The following is a 27,862-nucleotide window of genomic DNA, read 5'->3' as shown; positions in this document are numbered from 1 at the left end:
GCTGAGCTAATCAGCCCAGGCTCCAGGCATTTGGGTCAGTGGATGCAACAGCCATACAACTAATTTCTGGAAGTCTGCTTAGGGGTGAGAATAATCAAACCCTACAAGTGCTCTTTTACACTCCTGAGTAAAACAGGGAACTCAGGGCAACCTGGTGTAGGCATTCACATTACAGAGGTCCTCTCTCAGTCAGATAAACTGCACCACCAGTATGAGAGGAGCAGAATGGGTTTGGAGTAACTAAACACACATATTCAATGAGTGCCAATAAAAAGGGAGAAAGAATAGATAAAAATGCAGTAAGTGCATCTGTGTAACAGTGAGTGAAACAGAAGGTCCAGTTTAAAACTACCTGAAACGAGATAATCTAAATAGAATTAGAAAGCAGCCACTACTGATCGGTAGAGGCTGATCTGAGCCATTCACAACAATGTCTATCACCATTTCAATCATCTTTCACAGCAGGAATCATTGTAACTCTGAATACCTCTGTGGTCTATCTACTATCCTCATCCTGGAAGGAGAAGATAGCTCAGAAGGTGAAGAAGGTTAGCGAGTGTTTGCTAATGGGTAACTACTTTATGCACTGCAATGTTCTACATACTCAGGGGTAAAGAAAACAGAAACTGTGAGGAAAGAAAAGGAAGAAAGATACATACGCACAAGCTTCATAAGAATATTAAAAAACTTCAGCCCCTGGACATACCTAAGATATGAATCCTGTTTTATAGGTATAGAAATAATTCTGTTATAAAAATAAACCTATCCAAAGGTTTATGAGAATATTTCTAATCCATAATGTATCTGAATATAGTCCAGCTTTTTTTTTTTCAACCTAGATAGATCCTAACTATCTCTGAAATAAATTAATACTAAAGCGATTTGAAAAAGTATTTGATCCTATTCTTCTTAATATTCACATAATGATTTTCAGGATAAGTCTTCTCAAAGCCTGAGTTGCTATACAGTTATAAAAGCAAGGACCAATGTGCAATTTACCCAATTATCCCAGAGTACCCAATTATCAAGAAAAGACAGGAAATAATAATGCTGTTAGTTACCCTTTAAGAAAAAAAATTACATCCATAGTCCTGTAACTTTTCAGCTTCTATAGATTTTATAGTTGCATAATACTGCCTTTCATACACTTACCGGGAGCTAATGGTAATACTGAATAAACAACATCCACTTGTCCTCACATTAGACCTTTTTATCAAATTCAGCTGAAGAACAGATGATCTTTAACAGCAGCTAAAGTCAAACAGCCCTGACTGGCCTTTCAACAATATCAAGAGAGTTTCTCTGCTCTGCCAAGCGGTCCCACTGATTACAGGTACGTGGTATCTTTCTGGCAGCACTACAAACTGTCACATCTTAGACTCCAGGTACTTCCAAAATAATGCAGGCACCCAGCACGGGCTCTCCTTTCTAGGACAAAAGCCATCCGTCTGAAAGCAGAATGTGCTCAGCAAGAGTAGAACACAACCTTTCAACATTTCTTTGTACACAGAAAGGTTTCCCTTTACTTAGTGAACCACAGAGACAAAACTAGATGTTCATTTGGATTGGAAGTCCTGCATGTCTAAGGCCTAGATGGAGTTGTGACTTCTACAGGTTAAGCAATATGAATATAATAATTTTCAGTTCCCACAGATGGTTGTTTAAAACAGTTCAAAAGCCTAAGGTACTGCAGCAATATGCGTAAACAGTCACTATAAAAAAACAATAAAGAGCAGATAATCAAATCAAAGATTTGACTGATGATAAATGTAATAAATATGATGCAACAGCAGTGAATTCTTACTCTTCTAAAGCTTGAAGCATATTGCCAGGTTCTTCAAAGTACAGAATATCGATGATTTGGTCATTCATAATTATATCTTCACTGAAGAGATCACCTGAATTAAACTGAGAATGCTCCAGTTTGTGATTTTGGCTGAGTTCATGCTGTATCTCCTAAAAAAACAAGAAAAAAAAAGAGAAAGTAGGAAAAAAAATTATAATGAGTAATTGGTCTAATTTTGTTGCAGTTTATCTGTGGGTGAGAGGGTTACTACTTATCATCAAACTGAAGAGCTGGAGAGGGTGTAAAGAGGTTGTGCAACTCAGATATGTATCTGAAATCAAATATACGACTTTTGTTTCCGGCTGATCTTTTTTAGTATATAACTGATCTGGAATACAAGTGAAGAAACGAATGGAGAACACAGAACACTAATGAAAGTTGTCTAGGAAGTTACCTTCCACTATGAACTTCCTAGGTTAATTTTTTTAAAAATTGCTGTGATACACAAATTATATATGGTAAGATTACAGTGTTATGAGTGAACAGCATGAAAAACTAATCCTGTGCATAATGGAAGTGACTCAGATCGCAGAGATGCCCTTCAGACTGAGGGTTAATCAAATTACTATACAAAAACCCCACTATAAATATCTGCTGCTAGGACCAAGCCGGACCTTTTTTACTACTTCATTATCACAGTTTCTTCTGTAAAATGAAGGAAGTCACATCCTTTTCATTTTAAGAGATTAACTTTTCAGACATATCATAAATAAAACATTGACGGTGTAACTTTCAACCACAGAAAATAAGGCTTCAAGTGATTTGTGAGCTACTCTGGTCAGTCCAGAGGGATGAAAGATCCATCACTGTCTGGGCAGATGAGGGGTTCAAACCTCTCAGCACACCTGTCTTAGAGGACTGCTCCCATCATGGTAATATTCTGACTGAGGTCTCTAGCTCCCTCCCATTGAAGTTGCTCTACTTTACATAAATACAAAAATAATTAATAGAAGCAAGGGCTGGATTTGGGCCAACTTGATTAATATTTATCAGATTCTGTATTTTCGCTCTCTGTTCCAGTATGTACTGAAATAACTTTCTCCAAACTGGCAGAGCTTGGATAAAGAACACTGAAAATGCTCCATCTCCAAACCTGTCTGTTTTGCTTAATCACTCAAGAGTTTAAAGCACATCCAATGAACTAAGAAACCAAAATTCAAATCTCTATTCCTGATAAAAATAGAAAAAAATTTGTACCCAATTCTGCTATGCTCAAGGCAAGTTGTTTACCCCTTGGCAACTGTTTAGAACCCAAACACATTGTGCCTCTAATTTTGAGGGATGGAGAGAGGGAAAGGAAATGAAAGGAAGTTAATAGCCAAAGGGTAATCTCCCTGCAATCTAGAACTAACACCCAAGTACTGACAGCAGTTTTTTTGATCAGGTTATCATTCTTATACTCACCTCTAAATCTGATTGTGCTAAAGAATACAGGTTGTAGAGACTACATCACCTGTGAAGCAAATCCACCACTTGGTGGCTTTTTATTTATCTTAAAAAACTCTTCAGACAATCTATTTTAGCTAGCAAGTTATATCATCAGATATGATTGATGAAAAAAATTAAATAAACCCTCATAGACAGTATGACTCACCTGGTTTTTACTACAGAAACTCCATTTTAATATTTGGGTTCGGTAAATGATGAGAAAAACAGCACATGTCAATACAAGGGAAATGAAAAAAGCGATGAAGAACCCTGAAGCAGTGATGGCATGGCTGTACATAATCTGAAATTAAAAGACCATATCATAAAAACTACATTAAAAGTACCTTTTAAATACATATAAAGATCAGATCATAACTAATTCCAAGATTATAACTGTAAGAAACATAGTAAATTATTTTTAAATGGCTTCACACAACTTCAGGGTTTCTCAGCATTATGTTATCTAATGATGACATTTGAAAGAATATTTTCAAACAAAAATGTATTTTCCATAGGTTTCAAAGTCAGCATGGTTTGTTAACATTCCAAATTCCTGTGTAACTCTAAGCAACAAAACTCCCACAGATCAAATTTTATGTGCTGTGACTTCCGGGTGTCCAATACTTAATAGCTTGTTTCCAAAGTCACCAAACTCTTCTAAGTCTTTTTGAAATTAATGTCATTTGATGTTGCTCAGAGGCTCTGAAAGTCAGTCAGATGCTGGTTACCTTTAATTAATGGCCATTTCTTGATTCAATAAAACTGACCACCGGGAAAAAGTACCAATATGAGTTCAAGATAAACATGTAACTGGCAGTTCACAAACCCACCCAATCTATATGCACCCTTGCAGTTTCTGCATTAGGCTGAGTCAGAAAAGAGTAGCAGGAGCACTGGAACAGTGAGTCAGATAACAACTGTGTAGGCCTTTACTTTAGCTCTTAACTTAATCTTTAAATTGAATTGTATTAAAAATTAATTTTTACTTCATGCTCCATGTAGCAAAAGTTAATTTAGTGTTTGTTTAGTTCTATGAGATCTCTGGATGAAAAACATTTAGTATAATGTTTCACCAAAGCCTAATTACTCTGCTGGGGCTAGGAACTGTAAATAATTTACAAGTCGCTTGAAAGATGGGTGGGTCATCTCTTGGAGCAGAAATCTGACAGTATTCCATGGAGTCAATGGTAATTCTGCATAGAAAGCAATAATCAAATATGGTCCACAATTTAAGAAAGGTTTATTCCAATTTAATAGCAAATTTTATCCTTTACTGCCTATTTTTTCTTTCTCTGATGTTCTTGTACACTGATAATCTGTCTTATCTCTAACTGACAGGAACTGCTTCATGTCAGACTTTGTTTCACAGGTTCAGCTTCTCAAAGCTGGTACAGCTGCTCTGCACTCATTGATTTCAACATGTTTTTAGTTCAATTAGGCAATGATGTCAGTATCAAGATCACTAAACATTAATACAGCCTACTATTTCACAGCTCCAAGAAGATTCACAGTTTACTTCACAGTATTGTACACTCAGAATCAAAAATTGCTCTAACTGACAGAAGTATGTTTAAGTTTCTTTATATGGTTTGGTTTTTTATACTTAAAGAACATGGGTTCTGGAAGGATAGTCCATGTCATTGTGGGGGCTGCAAAGCCCAGGAGAACACAGCTGGTGCTTAATGCCATCTGTAAGCACCTCAGAGAAAGATGCAGGGCAGGTGCCAGAGTCCCTGCTCAAGGCAGGACCAGTGTTGGCCCCGCAGGTCAACCTTCAGACCACTGACACACCAGTAAGCCTCAAAAGCTATTCCCTAATCTAACTTCTAAAGCTATCCTAATAGTGGGAAAAGGCATTACAGGCCCAAGTTTCTTTCAAAAACTGCTGTGCTCTCGCTGCTTTGCATGATTCTGAGGGAAGCAAGCCTCACAAAAATCAGATCAAAGTAATTCTCATCTATCCTATGCAACATGCTCAGATGGGAGAACTTCTCTTTGCCCTTTTTTCTACAGCTTCCCATTCAGCATCAAACCCACCCAGCCAAGGGCAGAGGCACTCAGTACTCACAGCCCCTGAAGCACTAGAGGAAGACATCTGGCACAGACACTCAGACGAGCAACACCCATATTTTTTTCATAACCCACAAAATTACCTTGTCACAGGCAACCAATTACTTTCTTCCAGCAGCACAGAAGAGAAATCCACAGGGTTTGTAAAACTTTAAAGAACAACAGAGTAGCCAAGTTTGCAAGCAAACCACGTGAAAGCTGATGGGACTAACCTAACGTGGCACTCCCTTGACGACGTAATTAATTCTTCTATTTTCCATCCCCAAAGTCAACAATTTGTATCCACTTAGTCACATATGTGTGTTGGCTTCAACATAGCCATGAACAGGCCTAAATAGTGATTTTTAATAAATAAATCTGAGATGGAGAGCATTTTTGACAGCTGAAGAGCTGAATGAAATACAATATGTCACACCTTTTTCAGTTAATCCTAATTTCCTTGCACAAACTGATTTCATTCTGAAACACCTTATGCTTGGCCACAGCCCAAAGCCAAATACTACGCATGTGAAACATGGTACGTTCCATGATTTCTGAGCTTTATTTTTCAAAAATTTACAGTGTTTTCCATACACCTTTACCACACATTTTAATTACAAAATCTGTTCATTTACTAAATTCAAATGCAGCTGAGCAAACTTTACCCACTGATGGAATAGTCCCTAGGAACTTTTAGAGGTCTAACTATCAAGCTCAAGTTGGGAAAAAAGCCAAACACACTAAAGAGGTTTTACGTATCGGAACAGATTGCAGGAATTTCCACGGTGGGCTGAGACCAATGTACCTTACAGTCCCAGCTTAGACATCACCAACTGCTGCAGATCAATTCACACTGAACTTTACAGAAAACCATTCATGAAGGTATTTTTATAAGCCAGTCAGCTACTGCATGGCTTACACCTTTAAGAATAAGAGTTTCCAAAAGATACATTTATGGCAATTCAATGGGTAATTCTTAGCTATAAAAATGTCCAATCCTTTTAAATATTGCTAGATCTTTATCCAAGAATGAATTCTCTAGCTTATGTATAATTTTACTTTATATCAAATTTAATTATGGCTTTCATTTTAACTGAATAGGTATTTGATCTTCAGTTATGAGAAAGCCAAGTCTGGAAATACATCTATTACAATAATAGAAGCTGAGAAGGCAGAGATCCCCAGCAGAAGAGAATATTGGAACAAGAAGCCCCTGTGCACAATCTCCAAATACACTACTTATTCCAAAAAAATGAAAGGCAAACATTAAGTTTGCCACTCTTACTGCAGTTTTATTTCTCAGGCTTGTGCGTCAGCATCATACAGAAACCTCTTCTCAAGAGGTGGAGGACAACCTCACCCTTTTGTAAAGATAAAAAGCTTTCTCATGGTGGCTGTGCACAGCAGCAGGTGAGCATATTCCTCACTGTAGTTTTCTGTGCCTGTAAAATTCTTCAAATGAAAAAACATGGCAAGGACTATAATGGCATTTTTAGATTTTCTGTATTAAATATTGCTGTTTTAAGACAAAAAAAGACCCCTTATATTGAGTCCTGTTTTCTTCCTCTTAAAAATCTGAGAAGACCAAACTTGTGTATGATTAATAGCCAATAGCTGAATGATGAGACATAAGTACATCACTCCCTCCTTAGCTCCTAGGATTTAGTTTAGATTGTCCAGAAATATAAGCAGGAGAGTCAACATAATACTACATCACAGCATTTACCTTGGTCTTTTTCTCTTCAGTTATGGTGAACGATGCTGTCAACGATACCAGATGTGTTTTATTCTGAGAGATATAAAAAAATTACCTGTATTAAGAAAAAGAAGAGCAGAATCCACTGGCAAACAGCCTGGAGTCTCTAGAAAAGCTTCTCCTCAGAAGATAAGCTATACTTCTCATTAAGCATAAAGCTAAGATAAATCTGGTAGGAAAATGCAGTGTACTTAGGGGTAACATTAACAGACATGGAAGCAGCTGCTCTGTGGGATATACTCCCATTCTCATCACACAGATGCATATCCCAATGTGCACAGTATTACATTTTTCTGTGCCTATTAAATCTGGGTTGATTGAAAATGCCCAGAACAGGAGCCATAGTCAGTGCATATGTTTTTACTCTTATGTTCCCTGTGTGAAGTCTTCCTTTCTGCTCCTCTAGTACCACTCTCATGCACATTGGAGACTTTTTTCCTCCAAAACTTTCAGTCTCTCATAGACTACAGGAATAGATACATAAGTATGTGGAGGACATCTATTTCCAGGATACATAGATAAACCGGAAAGAAATATAAAAAGTAGAAAAAAAGCTACAGGACAACAGACAAACCAAATTTACTTAAGAAGGTCTATGACCTCCTAAGTTGTGACACAGACACAATGTTTATAAATTTTTATATTTATAAATATCACAAAATATTTATAAATTCATGGTAAACAATCAGAACTTCTCCTAAGAACTTCATTTCATTAGGCAGACAAGAACCACCTTTTTTTACACGAAAAGTGTGAAGAGCAAAATAAAATTTGGAAGGGAATACCTGTGATGAACTGCTGAAAGTTAGCTTTGCAGGCAGTGTTAAGATCCTGCCGTCCCACATTTCTTTTGCATCAAGAAGTGCAGAGTAGTTGATTACAAAGTGTTCTCCACCTGTTAAACCAGAGAAAAAAAGCCAATCGTACAGATTAAGCAGGTGAGGTACATCTGCCAGTGCAGTAGTGGCCTCTAAGTAATTGTGTCTGCATTTTCTTACACAGAAGAGGAGCTAACTGGTTTGAAAACAACCCACTACAGTTGCATGTCTTCTTTCACGCAAGAAGATGGGGTCAATCTCAGAAGAGCTGAGTACCCAGCTGAGCTCAGCTGCAGTTAGAGATGCTTGCCAAATCTGAAAAGAAAGTTCAATATAAATAAAACATTTGAGGAGCTTTTTAGACTGTGCTTCCTTGCCAGCAAAAGTGCTCTCCTAGGAACCAAGCTGCAATAAACTTGGAACACTGACTTCAAGGGAATTCAGCAGAGGAGGCAGCCAGAGCCCACAGTATAGTCCAGAGAGGAGGCATATGGATAGATTTGCTGTCCGAGGAAAATTTCTCTAAGATCCCTGGGGAAGGTTTGGGACAGCACTGGAGCTTTTCCCTTCTGACACAGCAGATGTCCCACACCCAGATGTCCCACACCCAGTTCCTGGCCAGCTGAGCCCAGCAACATCCTTAGTAACTACTGCCTCAAAGAACTCAAGCAAATTTGGCCCAGGATCTGGAAATTGCATTAAATGATGCCGCAATCTGCTGAAAAGCATCATTTTTTGATACTAAAACTCAACATGATGTATTTACAAATATTTTTTGTAATAAAACAGAGAGCCTACATTATAACCATTAACTGGATGGTTCTCCTCCTGTTGAAACCAAAAAGAAATCAGAGAGATTTCAGCTGAATTTTGATGCATGGTGCACTGGAGTACTGAAAAATTATTATGGCTAACATTCAGCACAACAATACATAGGCCAGTGTAGGCATAGCCCTTCTATCCAGCCCTAGTGACAAGGTACGGGCTGACTTCAGAATTAACACAGTAATGACCAAACCAAACTATGCAGAAATCCGTTCTGCTGGAGTTTCTTCCACTGCACTATTTTTGATGCTGATTTGTACAATGTATATGGGCTGGAAAAGCTAGCTTCAGTTCCAGATTCAGTAATTATAAATAAATTAAATAATGGCTCTAACTTAGCTTACTAGATCATCTCTGCAAGCCATTTTTTTATTCTTTCTCAGGGGCCATTGTTTCTTGGGAATCTCTGTTGAGAGCCAGCAATTTTGTGACATTTTCAAAACGACCAGCCCTGTAATCAGTACCACTACTCACACTGTTGTTATTGAAAATGGAGCCTGGCTATCCATTTGCAATCAGACAGCAGCCCCAAGTCTTCTCATTTCCCTTATCTATTTGGAAATCTTTTGCCATAAAACTATCATAACCATAGATTCTTCAATCATAAACAGGTGCCAGCGAACTCTTCTGAAGCTCCAAGAGAAATATCATTACCATCAAAAGCAAGCTGCTAATTTTTGATGTTCTTGTGCTTAAGAAGAAGGAGATGAAGAAATCAAGAAACGTAAAATTTTATGCATGTGCACTGATTCGACTGCTACCACAGGAGCAGACTGACATCAAGACTGGAACAAGTTTATCTCTGTATTACTTGCTCGGTTTGGAAAGAAAAGATAATGAGAAGAGCTGCCTTATTTCTAATGAATCATCTTCCCTGCTTCTATGGCCCTTTGCAATTCCAATGCACCTCAATAGCTCAGCAAGCCGACCTGCCACACTTGGCTAAAGAAGACTCAATATATGATTAAAATGGCTTGTGTAGAAGCTTTTAAAAATACCCAAAATGAACATATACAGTCATAAAAAACTCTTTCATTTTGATGGCAGCAACTTTTACAGGTACAGGGGCCCACTTCTGTGCCTGTTAGATTGGAAGCAGTTCAAAGGTGGGAGTCAAATTGAAAGTTAATACAATTGGAAACTGCAGCTCAAAACCTTTCCCAGTTTTTCACCTCTATTAACTGATAATCAAAGAATTTAAACCACCACAAATAAATAAATATTGTGATTTGAACAGATGCTCTTCCACATGTTTAGTCAGGGATACTTCCCTGCAGATTTCCTTACCTTGCAAGAATCTTTTCCTATAAATCTGTACGCCATCTGTGGTCTTATTCCCACTGGTTTTTTGAATGTGTAGACCAGTGATGTTGTCCAGGAGGATAAGATCTGTAATGTTTGTTGAGAGCAACGTGTTGGTGTTATTAATCACAAGTGTAATGTATGCAGTTTGAGGGTCATGCTCAACATCCACCTGAAAACAGGAAATATTAGTATTAATGGTGCAAAACAGCAAAATTTGTAGTCTTGATTACAAATAAAACTTCATTATACGTGGAAACTTATTTTCTAAAGGCATTCTGAGTGACCTGCAAATGAAACTACACTCAGTTTGATCTCAAACTCCCACAGAGATTTTAATCTTTGGTATGTCAAGCTGTTGCTTGGAGACAAAGTGGCAGAAAGCCAGAAGCTGGAAACCCAGCTCATGCAGAACCAGAAGGGTAATCAAGATTCTAAGTATCCCCATGATACCTCATACGACAAAACTGGATCATATCTTTATAACTACAGTCTGAAAAATTCTTAACTTTGAACTTTTGTACCATGAGGATATTTCTTTTCCAAGCTGCCCTCACTGCAAATTTGTTCTCTCCCTGAAGTGTTGGTCTCTATTTCCCTTTTTTCACAGCAACCACACTCTCTGAAAGACGCCCTGTCTTGACTCGCCCTTCCCATGTGAGGGCAGATGGAGCCACCAGAGGACTTGGGAGCTTATGGCTCTGCTTTCAGCCAGTAGTGAAGGTCATAGGCTGATCACCAATCTCTAGCAACATGCAGTCATGTCATTTTATTTATTTATTCCATTACGCCCTTAAGTCTTACTGAGCAATTATTCCCTCTGAATGAAATTACTTTGAGCACAGAGTTGCTTACTGACCTCTCACCTTCTAAATTGCCACCTTCTCTGTGCTGGTTTTAGCTGAGGTACAGTTAATTTTCTTCACAGTGGCTGGTACAGGGCTACATTTTGGACTTGTGCTGAACGCAGGGTTGATAATATAGCGATGTCTTCATTATTGCTGAGCAGGGCTTACAAAGAGCTAAGGCCTTTTCTGCATTCCACACTGCCACACTGGCAAGGAAGTTGGGGGTGCATGGGAAGCTGGGAAGGGACACAGCCAGGACAGCTGACCCCAGCTGACCAAAGGGATATTCCAGACCACACAACATCATGCTCAGTAGATGAAGTGGGGGAAGAAGGAACAATGAGGGATGTTTGGAGTGATGGTGTTTGTCTTCCCAAGTCACTGTTATGTGTGATGGGGCCCTGCTCTCCTGGGGATGACTGAACACCTGCCTGCCCATGGGAAGCAGTGAATTAATTCTTTGTTTTGCTTTACTTGTGTGCGTGGCTTTTGCTTTCCCTACTAAACTGTCTTTATCTCAACCCATGAGTTTTCCAGCTCTTACTCTTCCAATTCTCTCCTCAATTCTGCTGGTGGGTCAGTGAGTGAGTAACTGTGTGGTATTTTCATCTCCACCTGAGGTTAAACCATGATACCCCATAACTCATATTAAACCAGAATTGTCTAAATCTTTATGAGGCCTATCATAATATGGCAACCTATAGTATAGCCATGATGATTTATGAGGTTTCTAATAATAACACTAAATTAATACTTCTTTAACTGATGAAATTATGATTCAGGCCAAACCTTTCTCATTTTAGATATTCCTTTTTAGGAAATACCTACACTGTATAACGACACCAGCAAATATAAAATAATAAAGCAGTCCCCACAGAAATGAGTTCTCAAAATATGAATTGTGATAGAGTTCAGAAATCACACCAGTGTTCATGGTAGCCACAGGGTTTGATGTATGTAGTTTCACTGTGCATCCCTTATCTCTGCATTTCATACTAATTCAGCACGGAACCAGATTACAGTTTTAGAATGATTTATGAATCAATGAGAAGAAACAGTTTAATGAAATTATTATTGCTTAGGTTGCATTTTGCTATTTAAGTGGCAAAATTCCCAACTATTTATTGTACTAGATGCTGCAAACAATGTATAAAAATGTATATATTCATGCATGTATAAAAATAAGCTTATTTATATTTGTGAGGAAACTATTACCAATGTCATATGTATATATATATCATGAATTATACCCCAAAATTTATGAGACTTAAAATCATCAAATATTAAAAATGTGATATCTTTTGGGCAGATTTTCTCTCTCTCCTAGTTTCTGAACTGGTATGATGCAGTCAACATTTCAGCCTTTCATCTGCAATCACAAAGGCTAGAAATTTGCTTTAAAAAGCACAAACAAAATGAAACAAGAAAAAAAGTCTCATAAGACACATAAAGAAGATCCAATTACATAAAGCAGAGACCCTAACCCAACCACAAAACCAGAAAAATATACCTCAAAAGATTCAAGGTTCAAACTGCACAAGTTCTTAATACTGTATTATGCTCCACAGTAAGCATGGACGGGCTTCTGCAGACAAACATAAGCACCAGCAAAAGTGGAAGCTGGAGAAATGGGGAAATAGGAAAACTTTTTCCTCCCTTCATTTTCTGATACCTTTCCCTTGCTATTCTGTGAGCTGAAGACAAAAAATAAGGATTTCCAGGTCTCTTCCTGTGCTTCTAATCAGGCATAAATGTATTCCTTTACATTTGTGGAGAGGAGATGTGAATAGTAATTTAGACAAACCCCTATGGTAAAACAGACAGAGAAACAAAAGCATGTGTATATTCACAGGCAGGTGGAGGTATGTGGCAGCATGAGTCCCCTCGTCCCCAGCGGGAGGTTTGATGCACACTCCCACACATGCTTCATTTTCTTTCTCCAGCCAATCTTACATTTTCTCTTCAATTTTCATTTAATAAAATTCTTAATTTAGGGGTTAAACAAAACCACCCTTCAGAGGAGTCTCAATCATACTGCCTATCTCCTACCACAATCTTCCTCAGGTGGCCAAAACCCCACATTTGTGGCATTTCTGATTAGTATTAAACACATGGTTTTCATTCGTTATTTTTGACTGGCTGTCAGACTTAAGCTAAATTACAAAGGGGTTGAATGAATTTACATATTTTTTTTCCCTGAAAAGCAGCAGATGAGATTCAAGCAACAGGTAAGCTCTCAGGTTTGACTGTTCCTAGGAAGAACTCCTCCATACACCACTTCTATTGGCATCAGCAAACACTGGCTATCTTCTTTAAGTTGCTCCTCTAATTTGCCTGAACATGTTTTTTTCCTGCTTTTGGAGCAGATGGTTAGGCTATCAACCATATAGAGGACCAAACCCAATGGCAGTCACTCACAATGCATAAGCACCTACTCTCTGCTTTTCTCTCTGCTGCTGATGTGCATCACGTGTGTCATCACCCACTGCAAGAAATGTCACTCAGGTACTTGGGAGAGTGGAGAGAAAGAGCATGGACATGACAGGAGAAAGAAAGGAGAAAGGAATTTCCATGGAAGTTGAAAGGAATGACAGATCTTTGTTAGGAATAAGTCAGATGAACGAACTAGAAACAGAAAAGAAGGGGAAAGAAAGGATTATAGAGTCATTGATAATCTTCAACGCACAAATGCTTATGAGATTGCAAAACGAGATAGGTAAAAGTATTAAAAGACAAAAAATTAAATTTAAATATTTACTTTAGCTCTGCTGAAGATTATTGTCATTGTGAAGTACCATTACAGAAAAGTTCATGTCATACTATGGCATGAAGCTCTTAAGAAGCACACTTCTGAAAAGAAGGAAGAGAGTGGGTGCTGGAAGCATAGGTAAAATTTAAACATCACAGTTTCAATAAGGGTATTTCTGGAATAAGACATTGGAAAAATCCTGACTCCAAGACTTAAACATATGACAACTCCATGCTCTGAGAAGCCACTCATGGCAGAAGGAGGAAAATGTGTAAAAGTCACTTTTTTCCATCTAAAACAGCTAAATACCAGCATAAGCCAGTCTGTCTCTTAGCATGAAAGCATCTGTTCAGATGAATTAGGATTGAAGTAGATGTAAGCCTAAGAAAATAAAATGAACTGCAGTTGAAGGTGGAAGACAATCACATATAATTATATCATTTTCAGTAATTTACAACTAATAGCACTGCAAAAATATTTTCTGCTAATCTCAGCATCTACAACAGATGACCTTTGATTTTGTACAGCAGGATTTTGTAATTTTTCATGAGCCTGTGTAAGGCTGTGCTGTGAACAGCAGAAAGAAACAACATGCAACTGTCTCAAACTGTTTTTCTGAGAGGCTCTGCTGTAAAAATTGGGAATCTACAGCCAGAAAAGCAGAATATTCTGTGTTACTGCTCACTATTCAGCCTCATTAATTATGTTATGCTGCCATTTCAATAACAACATTACAGGTAATTAGTGCCATGAGATGTGATGCATATTCATTCTTCTCTATGCAAATGATCTGGTGCAGGTTATAATGTCACCTCTTCTGTACCGGTTACTGAATCCTCTACCCTCATATGCAGCATCTCAGTGGCTGAATTCAGATTGATCTTAAACTTGGAGGCACTTTCTCTCTTCAAGGGATAGATAAGATGAACTGTCTGTAATTACAAAAATTCAGACTTGCTTCATTCAGTGTAAAAAAAAAAAGGGAAAAAAAAAGAAAGGAAAAGTAACAGTCTAGGTACATCTTTCAACTTATGCCACATAAAGTAAAAATGAAATGGAAGGTTAAAAAGTTTCTTATAAAAGGGAGGTCTTTGCTCTTCTTAAGCATTTACACGAGTTAAATGAAACCTTTTTTTCATTAAATACTGTGCTATAGGTGAGTCCCACTGAATATGCAGACTATGACACAATGGCTTTTCCATGGCTGTGTGGTGGATGCTCAAAGACACAATGGGCATCACAGGGCTCAGTGCCTCATCCTTCAAAAGAAGTCCACACTTGACACAGGTAGGACACCCAGGACTGGGCCAGGAGAGTATCTCAGAAGGTTTATCTCATCCTGTAAAATTTGTCTCTATCTCTACCCAGCCTTGCGGCTGATTATTGTAGAGTTCATTGGGATTTGTCCATTTGCACTTTTATAAATTGACAGTGAGGTTTTTACTTTGACCACAACCTAAAATCCCTTAAAGCCTGAGAGATTTCACTGACTTCTATTTTGAGTCAGCATTGCAAAACTGTGCCTCTTACAGAGGGTGTGACCTTCTTAACCATCAAAATGCACACACTCCCAAATACTCAGCATGGGCACAATTCAGTTTACACTTTTTAAAGAACATTTGGGTACAGACTTCTTACAAAATTAACAAGATAAATGTAAGAAAACTTACCGCACCACATTTCTGAAGGGTTATTCCAAATTCAGAAGACACTGACATATTGGAAACATCTTCAGGCTATGGAGAGAGGGGAAAAGTCTAAACGGTGTATGAAAATACTATAATTCTGCAGCATGAGTTAAATTATGTAAACAATGAAATTATTTTTAAAAAATTTAAAGGTACCAATCGCCTTCAAATTTAAGAGGTTTTTTATTGCAACAGTTATCTTTTTTCCTAGTTCACATTTTTAGGAACTACTTATTCCCAAAAGTAACTACTAGAATATTATTTGATATATTCATCTTTTGGCTATCAAAGTCAAAAAATTCCCTAACAAAATACACTATGCACAAACTTTTCATCAGACTATACAGACCCTTTTAATTTACCAAGTGTCTATCAGAATTTATGCAGCAATCACATAGCTGTGTCTGTCACAGTAATTCTTTGGAAGTCTCACAGCTAATTGGTGTTGCTGGTGTCATCTCAAATGAACGTAATCACCTGAGACAGAATCAGAAATACACTAATTGGATAGTAAATTGGCAACAACATTCACTTTTTATAGGATTGCTACAGTCTTTACAAACATTAAAAGTGGCAAACCATCTTTTACTGACCAGCTGGTGGTTAAGATCTGACTCCCGTTTGAACAAAATCTTCTTTGGCCACGAGGGTACCAAGGCAAACAGCGAATGGCTCCACTGGTTGTCCGAGGCTGCAGAAGTCAAGGGCTGGTGAGGGCCTTTGTTTGCCCACATGGCCAGAGGGAAGGGCCCTGATGAAAACCAAGGCAACACTCAGCATTAGAGCTAAAGCTGGCTCCTGTGCAGCAGTCACTTTGGTGCAGATTCCAGACAGGGATGGGGCTCATGGTACCTGACTCTGTGCATGCAGTGACCAGCGCTTAAAGCACTCAAAATCATTAGAGACAACAGAGACTGAGGCCAGACAGGAAACAGATGGGATTTGCCCCACAAAATCCAGCAGGAGTTAAAACAAAACTCTTTCCTGCCATAGGAACACCCATATACCCCACAAAAAACTCCTTGCCATTTAAATGTAAAATGTCTACTGTATGAATCAAAAGGTTTCAGACTTAAATCAACTCTCAATATTTTCAATACAAAGAAATTTTCAGCAAAGCATAAATAATTGAAACACTCTACAACATGAGAGGCCTCAGTGCTAAAGGTGTTCTGCTTCAAAGATACAGTCTGCCAATTAAGCATTGACTATGCCAATACATATTCAGAATTTAAATACTTCTCTGTTGAGAAGTACATTTCAGTTGAAGTGCCATCAAATCAAATGCTCCTCAATTTAGTAATCAGCAATATAAATGCTACCTTATACTCTTAAATTTTTATGAAAAATTAGTGAATGATATCACACAAAATAACTGGCAAAGTTTTGAAATCATATCACTTTGATCTACTAAAGTAAAAGCACCCATGACATCAATAAAAGAAGCTTATACTAAAAATTGATAATTTAATATGATAAATTGTCAAAAGGTAAAGCTGCTGAATTAAGACAAAAATGTCATGAAGATTTCAAAATTATAGCTATCTGTCTGTGTTTACAGAAGACACTTTTTTACTGTTTACATAATCATTTTCATTTATTACTTATTTTTAAATATCATATTTTAATCATCAGCAATATACATTAACATGAACAAAAACTCTTACTGAAAAGCAAATATTTTTGTCAAATTACTTTTTTCTATTAAAAAACTACTATATAGTAATGAAATATGAAAAGCTGAAGACATTAAAATCTCATTAATATGAGAAGCAGCATTTTTTTGAGAAGTCCCTGCTTTGTTGGAAGAACAATATAGACAAATACTATTAGCTGGAAATAGAAAAGGCATTCACAGAGCATTCAGAATTGGACCCTTAAAAGGAGCCTTTAAGGCACTGATACCCATGAATCACTGAAAATAGTTCTGTTAACATAACGAATGAGATGCAATCCTGTTGCTGACAGAGCCCTGGTGGACAGTGCACCTTGGGGAGCCTCCCTGTCTTCCCACGCTGGAACAGTTTGGATTTTATTTGGGAGGGAGTAGTTTATATTGGACAAAATTGTGGATATATGGGCTATGGAAAGCTAGTGTTTATATTTTATGATCAGTTTTAATTCACTTCTCTAAGTTTTATTTAAACCACTGTTAAACAATGCAACAGACTTGGTATAATTTAGGGACTGTAAAAATAACATGGCAAACTCAGTGAGAACAGGACTATGTCTAATTACAATACCAAATGCCTGCATATACTTGGGATTGGTCAGCATAGTCATGCATGGCATACTTCTATTTCAAGACTAAGCAAAAGCCCAAATCACTCAGGATGACACCAGGGCTGAATTATAAGCGCAGTACAGACCTGCTAGCTACCAATCTGAGCCCACCTTGGCATGGCACTCTCCAGTAGATCCAAGTATCATACTATATCCTACCTCCAATGGCTCTAGACCTGTTTCTGACTACTGAATCAAGCTCCTTTGCAGGTTTGTATAGATATTTCCAAACGCTGAAAAAGAATAATTTCTTATATGTTGTGTCATATATTATTGCAATTGCCACCCCATTCCTATGAAGATGGAGCAACGATTGTTTTGTTCTTGCCAGACTACAGAAAATGCACTTTCCTTTACAGTAAACAGAAAACCTGAATGACATGGAGATTCTTTGTAGAGCTTTGAAAGAATCAGAAGTCAAAATGGCAAAATGTGTGAACTGGGTTGAGCAACTACTACCTTTAAAGTGCTTCTTGTTCAGCAGATCATTTCCTTCTGAATTTTGGATGAGGGCAGTCAGCCAACAGGAAGTGGGTAATTGCTTCATAAAATATCTTTTGTTCTTGTGCCCATCTCCATCAGCACACTCAACTGCATTTCTCATGTGATAGCAAATCCTGATACTCCCCCTCTGGAGGGTATCAAGTCCACAGTAATCAATTTAATTAACTGATCATGTTCCTTGACTCTGAATAAATCTCTGGATTACTAATTACACAGATGAGTTTGTTTTCAAGTTGTGCTTTGTCATCATTTACAATTCCAAGATAATGTACCCAACTCCCAGCAGAAGTCTCCAGGCATGTTATTTGGCTGCTCCATCATCAGTAATTGGAGATTGGGGATTTTGTGGGGTTTTAACATTATCTTAAGCAGCCTCAACTGATGATGATGACAAGGATGTTTCTGCAAATCCACTTGTATCTTCCCAGCACTCAGTGGAAGGTTTTGCTTAAACAGATTTAACCAGTATGACACGTGTCCATACAGCAACATGTGCCCCTGCCTTTCTCCAGAATTTTTCTCATCCTTCCTATTAATTTTTAACAATATGCTCTGTAATACCCTGGTTTCCCTGTCAGTTAAATAAAATAACTTTTTCCTGATCCCTCCATATTTTAAGTGTCACTAGAACAGCTGACCTATAAGAACATAACTGCTTTTTCACATAACTTGCTGCATACTCTTAATATCAAGAAAATATAATTGTATTTATCAATTCGCCTGCTGCATCTTTTCAGGTAAGTTCCTCGATGGATTGTAAATGGCTGATGACTCTTGAAAAACTGGCACTGAATATTTGAGAAAGGACAGTACAGGCAAAACACATTCTGTGGTTTTCACATATACTCTAGATTTCCGTTCTGGATTTTTTGGTTTTTTTAACAAACAATTCATCTGAGCTTGTAAAATACTAACACTTGACTAAGAAGCAATGAGCTGTTTTTTGGATACCACGCTGCTCAGAAGTGCAGTTTCCATGGTGCCATTGTCAGCACCCCTTCAGAAGTGCATCCCAACTCTGACAGTGACTCTGAGGTCTCCTTGTTCCTTCCACTCTTTTCTTCTTACAGCTTCAATCTTTGCCATTTTCCTGGCTGTTTTCAGAAAAGCCATTACCAGAGCTGCATGGTCTTCACTTTCACTAGTTTCTAAATGGAAACTATTCCTATTCCTTTTAGAAAGAAAAACTGCAAAGCAGGGGAGCAGTTTCAGCTTTACACACAGCCCAAACAGCCCCCTTTCAGCTGGGCTTGCCAAGCTCCCACCAGGCATTCCCAGACTACAGTGCCTCAGGCCAAAACATTTCCCAGCAAGCAAACTAGCAGAGCATGAGGCTCAACCTGAGACTTTCCTGAAAACATCTCTAAAGATGCCAAGTGAAAAAGTTCATCAAAGAAAGGCATTGGTTTCACTTTCTTTTGAGATGTGAGACAATATTACCACCTTTAAGAAGAAATTTTCTTTGTTTTTTTTTTCTTAATTAAAAATTCCACATTTTTACAATGTACTATCAAGTTGTTAAATATTTTATCTTTCTTCTAATTAGCACATTAGTAAAATGTTTTCCTATGATTTAATCCCACATAAACCCAATATAAACAGATATGCCAGAACCCTGTCTTAAACTGCATATTCCTAGCTAATTACTAGTACTGCTGGGTCAACTTTGTATTGAATTACAAAATGAAAACATGAAAATAAATATTAATATAGATGAAACAGCTGGAAGATTGGTGTAACATTTTACCACTCGTGTTACTGTAGCATTCATTCAGTCCCACATATGTGCAGTGCCACCACCATGTGACATGACAAATGCACAGTTGATCACAATAGTCTCTGCTATTTAATGTTCAATTTTCTTTGCTGTTCTCCCTAAGTAGTTATTTGCTAGTCCAGCTTTGTGCACTGTTGCTTTGGGTGGTGACTTCTTGCTTTTTTTGGCATCCAGCCGCCACACTCAAGGCACAGGCAATAGGCCTGGGAAGGAGAGCTCCCCAGTGCCAGCTCTCACTGCACTTGGTGCTCAGGGAGTGCAAACACTGAGGATCAGACCTGGTACAGAACACACCCACTGCATGGACAATGCAGCAACAGTGTGTCTGTGTTCACACAGACCCAGGGTAGAAGGATGGGTGTCTAAGAAAAGAAATTGTTTGTGGTCACTATACTGTCCTTCACCATGAAATTAGTTCTGTGTAAGGACACGGACCTGTCACAACACAAGCCTTTAACGCTGAACTAAACAGGCTGAGTCCTTAACATGTTTGTAGCACAGACAGCCTGTCATTAGAAAGGTAGGTATAACATCATGATAGAAGTTAAGGTGAAGGTTATTCTTGGCTATGGCAATTTAATAGGATGATACCATGGAAAATTAAAATAGTCGTACAACAGGTTTGCAGCAAAGACTCCAGTATGTCCTTAAGACTCCTGGTACCTTTACAGCCCATCCTAATCTACCAAATTATAGTAAAACAGTGAAGATTCTGACAGCTTGTGAAATGTCAGATTCAGAATTAAAAATTACCTGACACTGAGAGGAAAAAAAGCAATATACCTGAGACATTAATTCTAATTCATAGTTCTCAAGGGCTGAATATTTCAATTCAGATTCCACAATCTCATTCGCTTTCCAACACCACAAATTATCAGCAAAACTCTGAACAACCTTGTTTTATTTCAGTGGAGAAGAAAGGAGTTAAATATACTTGCTTACTGTATTTTTTTTGTTGTTGTTCTAAATTACTCCTGTCTTGAAAACCATCCAGGATATAAGATTCAATTTGAAGTCCTTTCAATTACACACAACAATGAACAAGCAAAGGTAGTAATTTACTGGATTTCAGTTTTGAATGTTGCCATTAGCTTTTCTTGTTACAATGTCAAAGGAACTATGGGCATCAACAAGATAAAACAAATCTACTTTCCAGGCTTGTTTTGAATAAGTCAGAGTAGACTCAAAAATCCATTGTGTTCCCCCATCACGGGAATATTCTGGGATTGTTTTTCTCATCTTATCCAGAAACAACTTGAAAAAGCTTCCAACAGTAACACTGAGATCAGTGTGCTGTCACAAACCATTTTACACTTCAGCACACTGCCAATTTCAGTGACAAAGGTTTTATGCAGAAGTTCCCATCTCTCTGCTTTCATCGAGAACTTCTTCAGTAAAAAGTAAAGAGTCTAGAACTCTGACTAGGTAAGTCACTACAAGCTTAGCTTTAAATATATTAAAAAATCATGTTTATGAATGGGAAAATTCTCCATTATAAAATCAAGCATATAATTCAGTGTTTACAGCAACCCCTCATTTAACATATATATTTACCTACTAACAAAATGCTAGTTCCACAAAATCATAGAATCGTTTAGGTTGGAAGAGACTTACATGGAAAATCATAAACCTAGGACTGTCAAGTCCACCACTAAACCACTTCCCTAAGTGCCACATCTGCTCATCTTTTAAATACCTCAGGGGATTGCATGGGCAACTCAACCACTTCCCTGGGCAGCCTTTTCCAATGTTTGACAACTTCCTTTCAGGCATTTGTAGGGAGTGATAAGGTCCCCCCTCAGGCTCCTTTTCTCCAGGCTGAACACCCTCAGATCCCTCAGTCACTCCTCATAAGACTCACTCTCTAGACCCTTCACCAGCTTCGTTGCCCTTCTCTGGACATGCTCCAGCACCTCAATGTCTTTCTTGTTGTGAGGGGCCCAAAACTGAAGACAGGATTCCAGGTGTAGCCCCACCGGTGTCCAGTTCAAAGGGACACCACTTCCCTAGTCCTGCTGGCCACACTATTTTAACCACTAACAAAAAGGTACTGCATGTCAAAATCCTCAACTTTTTCTTTAGTGTCAAAAGGTTCTTCTGACATTTAAAAATGCACACATTGCCTCTCTCAGTGGATGGTACACGAATGATTTGCAACCCATCAGAAAGCAAGATGCACACAGCAAAGATGACACTGAATAAATACTGGAGAAAAAAAAAAACAAAGCAAGAAACCTCAACAAATCTGAATTATCTGCTTTCGTATTTAAATTAATAAACTCATTTGTGAATTAGCCATGGCACAGGGCAAAGAAATTAGAGGTATCTCACTAGATGACTGCTTCAAATTCTTGTGTAATTTCTTGGCAAGTACATGTCATGAAATCATCTCTTGGGGGAACTGTGGTGATGAGGAGGTTTATTTCAGACACTGTGTTGCTCTGTTAATGTGCTATATGAGGATGTTGCAACCTTTCAGGGTGCTCATCTCTACCACACCTGAGTGAGGTAGAACTTTATTTATAATACACATATGAAGAAAAGAAAGATCAGAGACTCAGAGAAACCAACTGATTTGTTCAAATTTACACAAAGAGCCTGTGGCAGTCAGCCCTCAGATGAAGCTACTCCAAGCTGTAAGGGACTTCTACAAGTATTAGAGCACCCTATTTCAATCAGATTAGGCAACCACCACTGGAGATGCTCAATGTACCCGAGATCACTAACAAAAATACTTGATATCCATTGTAAAAAGTATTAGCATCCCAGCAATACTTCTAGCCCCACTATGTCAGTAAGACTTTAACAACTTGGTCCAGGACAAAGTGTATTAGTTATTGTAATTGCAGAGGTCTTTGAAAACAGCTTCAAAAGTAGGTATTGCAACAGTGTTAGTAAATGCACAAAGGTTAAGTTTGCTTCTGAAAAGGAACAAGGTCTCAATCAGCTTTAAGTAATATGGGTTTTTCACAACCCAGGGAATGCTGGACATCAGAAGGTGCTCCCCTACACCATTACGTTCCAAGAGGAAAAATGGCTCCTCCCAAAAATTATTCAGAGCAGGATACAAACTAAGGTCTTCTCACAGGGGCTTTATCCTAGATCAGCTGTATAGGGAACCTAGAACACCTTTCTTCCTACCTTCTTAGCAAACACTCCTCTGTGGCTCAAGATCAAGAGTCCCACTGATGACAGCAGGCCACCAGGGCACAGTTCCAGTCCCCTGCTCACTTTCACACCCAAGCCCTGTGAGTCCTGGGACTCCCACAATGCTGAAAAGAGAGATGAAACAGTTACATACCTGCCATTCCTAGGCATCCCATTTCTTTCTGAAGCCACAGATTATCTTTAACAACCTAGAAGAGAGCAATTATAAAAAATAACTCTTTTCATAAATGTTTATTATTAAACTTTTATGCTGAATTTATGCTTCACAGTTACACAGAACCCCATCTCACAAAGCCTCGTGTTTCATGAAATTAACTACCAAAAAAGACACAATTCGGCTGGAGAGGTCTCCCACGGCTTGTAAAGCAGTACAGGGCTCTGCTCCCCAGTGTGGTTATGCCCACTTGGGGCTCAAATTGTACTTACACGTCACATTATCAGGCTGAGCCTCTGCACTACAGTGGAGCCCAAGGGTTTGCTATTAGCTTGCTCTTATTAAATAATCTTTCTTTGCCATTTTCAAAGGCATATTTGAGGAAATGTGATCACTAGGAGTCAGTAGGAATGTGTCCATATTAGATGATCAAGTCTACTGACATTACACTCATTTTTCCTCTGGAGCACTAGATGGAGCCTTTCAAAGGGACCACACACTAAAAACCACAGCTTGTGAGGCAACCTGTGCCAGCCTCCTGCCTGTGCCTGGACCGCAGAGATGGCCACCGAAATCACAGCTCTAAAACGTCAGTAAAAGAAACTGGGGCTTATAAGGATTCTTACTGCCCAGTGTTTTGATCAAGATGTAGTAGTCATACAAGCAAATTTTCATGTAACAAAAATGCTTCCTTGTAGGAGATAATACAGAGTTTGGAATGTCGGCTGATTAGCAATGACCCAACTCTGCCGAGTGATGTGACCCGCACTTGCTGTTTCTGTTTGCTACCAAGCACTGCATGAGAGTAATGTTACCTACTGACTTGTGTCAACACCACTGTTACAGTACAGCAAGTTAGGGGCAATTGTCTTTTTTGGCTGCTCAGGGAAGCCATCACTTTGCTTATTGCTAAAGCTGTAACTATAGTTAACCTGGTACGAAGACATTTCTCACTTCACAAAGGGCACTTGCTCTCAACATAACAGAAAATGCAAGGTATCTCACAAATTTGGATGCACCAGGATCCCTGAGTTTTAAGTGGACACTGCTCTGGAAAACACGTCCCGGATCAGAGGCAACTCTTGCAGAGAAGAAAGAGACACGGAAACAAACCCAAGGAGGTACGTGCAGGACACCCTGAGCAGTCCCGGGACTCAGCTCTGGGAGATTCCAGGTACTTTTCACTAGAGGCTATTTCCAAATACCTTATACTGTTCTCTGTGTACTCCAGAATTCTTGTACACAAGTGGAGTTATGGTAAAGTTCTCTAAGGCCATTATTGATTTCTTTTCATTGGTTGAACAGTCTGTATGCCCATGAATTTTAGCAGCCAAGCATCTCAAGAGCACAGAAAGAGCAGGAAACTCCAGTGGCAAGCTTAAACAAAAAACTGTGTGGTGGATAGATACATATCTATACATATGTGTTTCCATATATGCATACGGATATGCAGAACAGAAATCACATTAAAAGGGAATCAACCTTTGCCAGGTATTTCTAGAGCAGTCTAGAGCTCTATCTGCATTAAGAAAACGTGTATCAGTACACTGAAGTGATGTAATGACATCAGTTTAAAACACTGATGAAAATATAAAACACCAATACAATGGTCTTTTACATGAAATGAAATCTTGTTTCTAAATATAAATACCAAATATTATTTTAATGGATTATGTCAGTATATGAATGTGAGTGTTAAGTATCAACAGTTACATTGTAAATGAGTCTGTAACAAAACCAGACAGTTGTCTAAGCATGCATAAAGACATGCAGAAAATGTGGCTTTCTAGCTGACAAGCTTTATTTCCTACTTCCTAGGAAATCAGTGCACAAATGGCTCCCAAGTTCCACAGGCTCCAGGCATTCATTCCTGTTTGGTTTTACAACAGCTGAAGCACAAAAATCTATGGTGTTTGTATGTCCATGTGCATCAACTACAAATCACATAAGAGCACTCCTTGTTTTCCATTCTGCCATATCTGACATTCAGTTCTCAGTAGTCTGCACTGGAAAATATAGCCTGGGTATTCAGCACAAGTCTTCCACTCTGTTGCAGAGTGTGTTCGTAAAACCAGAGGGCACCATGAGAGGCTCCGCATCGGCAAACAGCGCCAATTCCATGGGCCAGATCATGCTTCAAAAGTAATCAATTTAATGCAGTAATACTGTGAGCAGACATATTCTCAAGTTCTACATTAATTTATTCTTCTGGTAGAATAAGTTTGCATATTGTTTGTTTTCATTTTCCTGCAATACTACTTCCCATTGATTAGTCTTTCTGTAATCTCACCACAGACTATCATTTGTGACTCTCTACCCCCCACTGTGCACAGGGTCAGGTATTCTCCACATGGCCAAAAGGAAAACTATGTTCACGTATTTTGAGATGGCTTGACGAACACAAACCAGGTAAGGAGAAAGAATGACACACAGAAGCCGCATCCTAAAAGCCAGTGGCCCTCCTCATAGGGGGATGACACTAGTGGGCAGGGGTGCTGTGACTAGATAAACATCAAGGGCTTCTGCTCAGAATTACAGCTAAGCACAGGCACAGAATGACAGAACTGTTAGGGTTGGAATGGACCTCTAGAGATCATCCAGTCCAACCCGCCTGCCAAGGCAGAGTCACCTAGAGTAGGTTACACCAGGTGGGTTTGGAATGTCTCCAGAGAGGGAGACTCCAAGACCTCTCTGGGCAGCCTGTTTCAGTGCTCTGCCACCCTCAATGTAAAAAGTTCTTCCTCATGTTGAGGTGAAACTTCTTGTGGTTTAGTTTGTGGCCATTGCTCCTCGTCCTGTCGCTGGGCACCTCCAAAAAGAGTCTGGCACCATCCTCTTGGCACCCACCTTTGAGGTATTAACATGCAATAATGAGACTCCCTTTCAGTCTTCTCTGCAGGCCCAGTTCCCACAGTCTCTCTTAGTAAGAGATGCTCCAGCCCCCTACTCATGTTTGTGACCCTCTGCTGGACCTTCTCCAGCAGCTCCTTGTCCTTCTCGTAGTGAGAAGTCCAGACCCTGCCGGCTGCCCCACCAGGCCGACTCCAGGCAGCTTTTCGGGCAGCTGCCCTCAGCTCAAGTGTTTGGGAAGCGGCCGCTGCTCCGCCGGGACGCGTTCCCCGAGCGCACCCTCGGCGTGCCCTCACACGGGGCCTCCCCTTCCCGGGGCCCGCGTTCCCTCCCCGCCAAGGGGCCGCTCCACCGCCCGCGGGCACAGCGGGGGCACAGCGGGGGTACAGCGCTTACCGCCGTCCGACCGCGGGGCTCCCGGCGCGGGCCCCACCCGGCGGCCGCTGCCAGGGGCTGAGCGGGCGCTGAGGGGCCACCGGGGAGCAGCGCCAGCAGCAGCCCGGCCAGCGGCCACCGCATGGCAGCGGGCGGACCCTCGCCGCGGACACTTCCCAGGCGCTGCCCCCGAGCCAGGCCGGGCCTCAGCCGCCGCATCCACCCGCCATCGGTCTCCTCCCACCGCGGCGAAGGCGGGGGGCGGGCGGTGGAGGACCCCGAGCGGCGGGACCTCCCCTCGCCCCGCTGCGGGCCGGGCCGGGCGCGGTGCTATGGCGGCGGCCGGGGGCTGCCTGCGGGCCGTGGGGCTGCAGTTCTGGTCGGGCTCGCTGCCGGCGCTGCCCGCCCTGCTGGCCCCCGCCGTGCTGCTGGGGCTGCTGCTGGGCGCCGCCGCCGCCGCCCTGCTCTGCCGCTGCGCGCTCGGGCCGCGCCGGCGGGCACAGGTACGCGGGGCCCGCGGGAGGGGGCGCGGGCCGGAGTCGGAGCGAACGCCTTGGGAGGATCAGGAGTGGTTTGTGAAGGTTTGAAGGGCGGGAGGCGCCGCCGGCCGGCTCTGCCCGCTGCATGGGACGGGCTGCCCGGTCTGCGCCCGGTGCTCCGGGGAGTGCCTCGGTAGGTGGGGAGCTCCGTAATTCTTGACACACCTCCGCTGGAAAGAGTTTTACTATTCGTTGTAAAACAAGCGGGCTGACTCAAAAAGGAGGCCTGTGTAAGTGTTGACGCGTTCTGAGTGTTGCCCCGCTGGCCTGTATTCCGTCATAGGTGACCCACAAGTTGCCTCTCGCGGCCATCGCTTCGTGCACCAGGCTGTGTTGCTTTTGGGGGTAATGGAAGGTGTACCCGGCTTGCAGAAGCTTTGTGAGATAATTGAAAACAAACACTAATTTCCACCCTAAACCAGTAATCTTATTTCGAAAGCGTTTTAACTGACTTTTCCAGGGTGCCTTTTACACATAGCACGGAGTATTAGTACTAACCCACAGCAGTAACTTTGCACTGAGGGTACACCATGGATACCTAAGAAATAAGGGAGCCCTAACATAGCTGATGGTTTGTTTGATGCCAGATGAACAGAGTTTTCTGAAGCATGTGATTTTGTTAATAACATACTTGCTTTTCTAAAGTTTTAAGTAATGTGGTGGGTGGTTCATGGTGCTTTATTACATAAAATGTTTGTTTGGACCAGAGATTGCAGTGGCAGCCCACACCCACAGAACCACTCCTGGGTAGATATGTTTTCTGAGAGTTGTTATTGATTTATGCTTCTTTCTCCCATCAGATTTAGTCCCAGCTCATGGTGGATTGACTGGATGTAGCAACGGTTGGCTCTGACATAGCTGGGAAATTCTGAGCCCTGCAGAGGGTTCTGTCAGCTGGGAAAT

General features: G+C 40.2%; 2 protein-coding genes across 11 annotated transcripts in view; one reads left to right on the top strand and one right to left on the bottom strand.

Moving 5' to 3' along the window:
- EVC2 (EvC ciliary complex subunit 2) overlaps positions 1 to 26,708 on the bottom strand; it is a 73,345-nt gene extending 46,637 nt beyond the window's left edge. For 2 of the 7 annotated variants that reach the window (XM_027642724.1, XM_027642725.1), the window contains exons 1-9: positions 26,442 to 26,707; positions 23,175 to 23,229; positions 15,903 to 16,060; positions 15,292 to 15,357; positions 10,010 to 10,196; positions 7,865 to 7,974; positions 7,050 to 7,112; positions 3,441 to 3,575; positions 1,805 to 1,956 (exon numbers count right to left, since the gene is read on the bottom strand). In XM_027642724.1, the coding sequence (XP_027498525.1) occupies positions 1,805 to 1,956; positions 3,441 to 3,575; positions 7,050 to 7,112; positions 7,865 to 7,974; positions 10,010 to 10,196; positions 15,292 to 15,357; positions 15,903 to 16,060; positions 23,175 to 23,229; positions 26,442 to 26,639 (1,124 nt within the window). In that variant the 5' untranslated portion in view covers positions 26,640 to 26,707. Of the gene's footprint in view, positions 1 to 1,804; positions 1,957 to 3,440; positions 3,576 to 7,049; positions 7,113 to 7,864; positions 7,975 to 10,009; positions 10,197 to 15,291; positions 15,358 to 15,902; positions 16,061 to 23,174; positions 23,230 to 26,441 lie in introns of those variants that run through there. The other 5 variants (XM_027642726.1, XM_027642728.1, XM_027642727.1 and 2 more) reach the window with 5 other exon arrangements.
- The window catches only part of EVC (EvC ciliary complex subunit 1), a 49,571-nt gene continuing 48,403 nt past the window's right edge, over positions 26,695 to 27,862 (top strand). The window contains exon 1 of one of the 4 annotated variants that reach the window (XM_027642734.1): positions 26,695 to 26,923. In XM_027642734.1, the coding sequence (XP_027498535.1) occupies positions 26,753 to 26,923 (171 nt within the window). In that variant the 5' untranslated portion in view covers positions 26,695 to 26,752. The remainder of the gene's footprint in view (positions 26,924 to 27,862) is intronic. The other 3 variants (XM_027642735.1, XM_027642733.1, XM_027642732.1) reach the window with 3 other exon arrangements.

Source organism: Corapipo altera, unplaced genomic scaffold (assembly GCF_003945725.1).
Source record: "Corapipo altera isolate COAL_440 unplaced genomic scaffold, ASM394572v1 22, whole genome shotgun sequence".
NCBI classification, from domain to species: domain Eukaryota; kingdom Metazoa; phylum Chordata; class Aves; order Passeriformes; family Pipridae; genus Corapipo; species Corapipo altera.
This window is presented reverse-complemented; position numbering and strand designations above follow the sequence as displayed.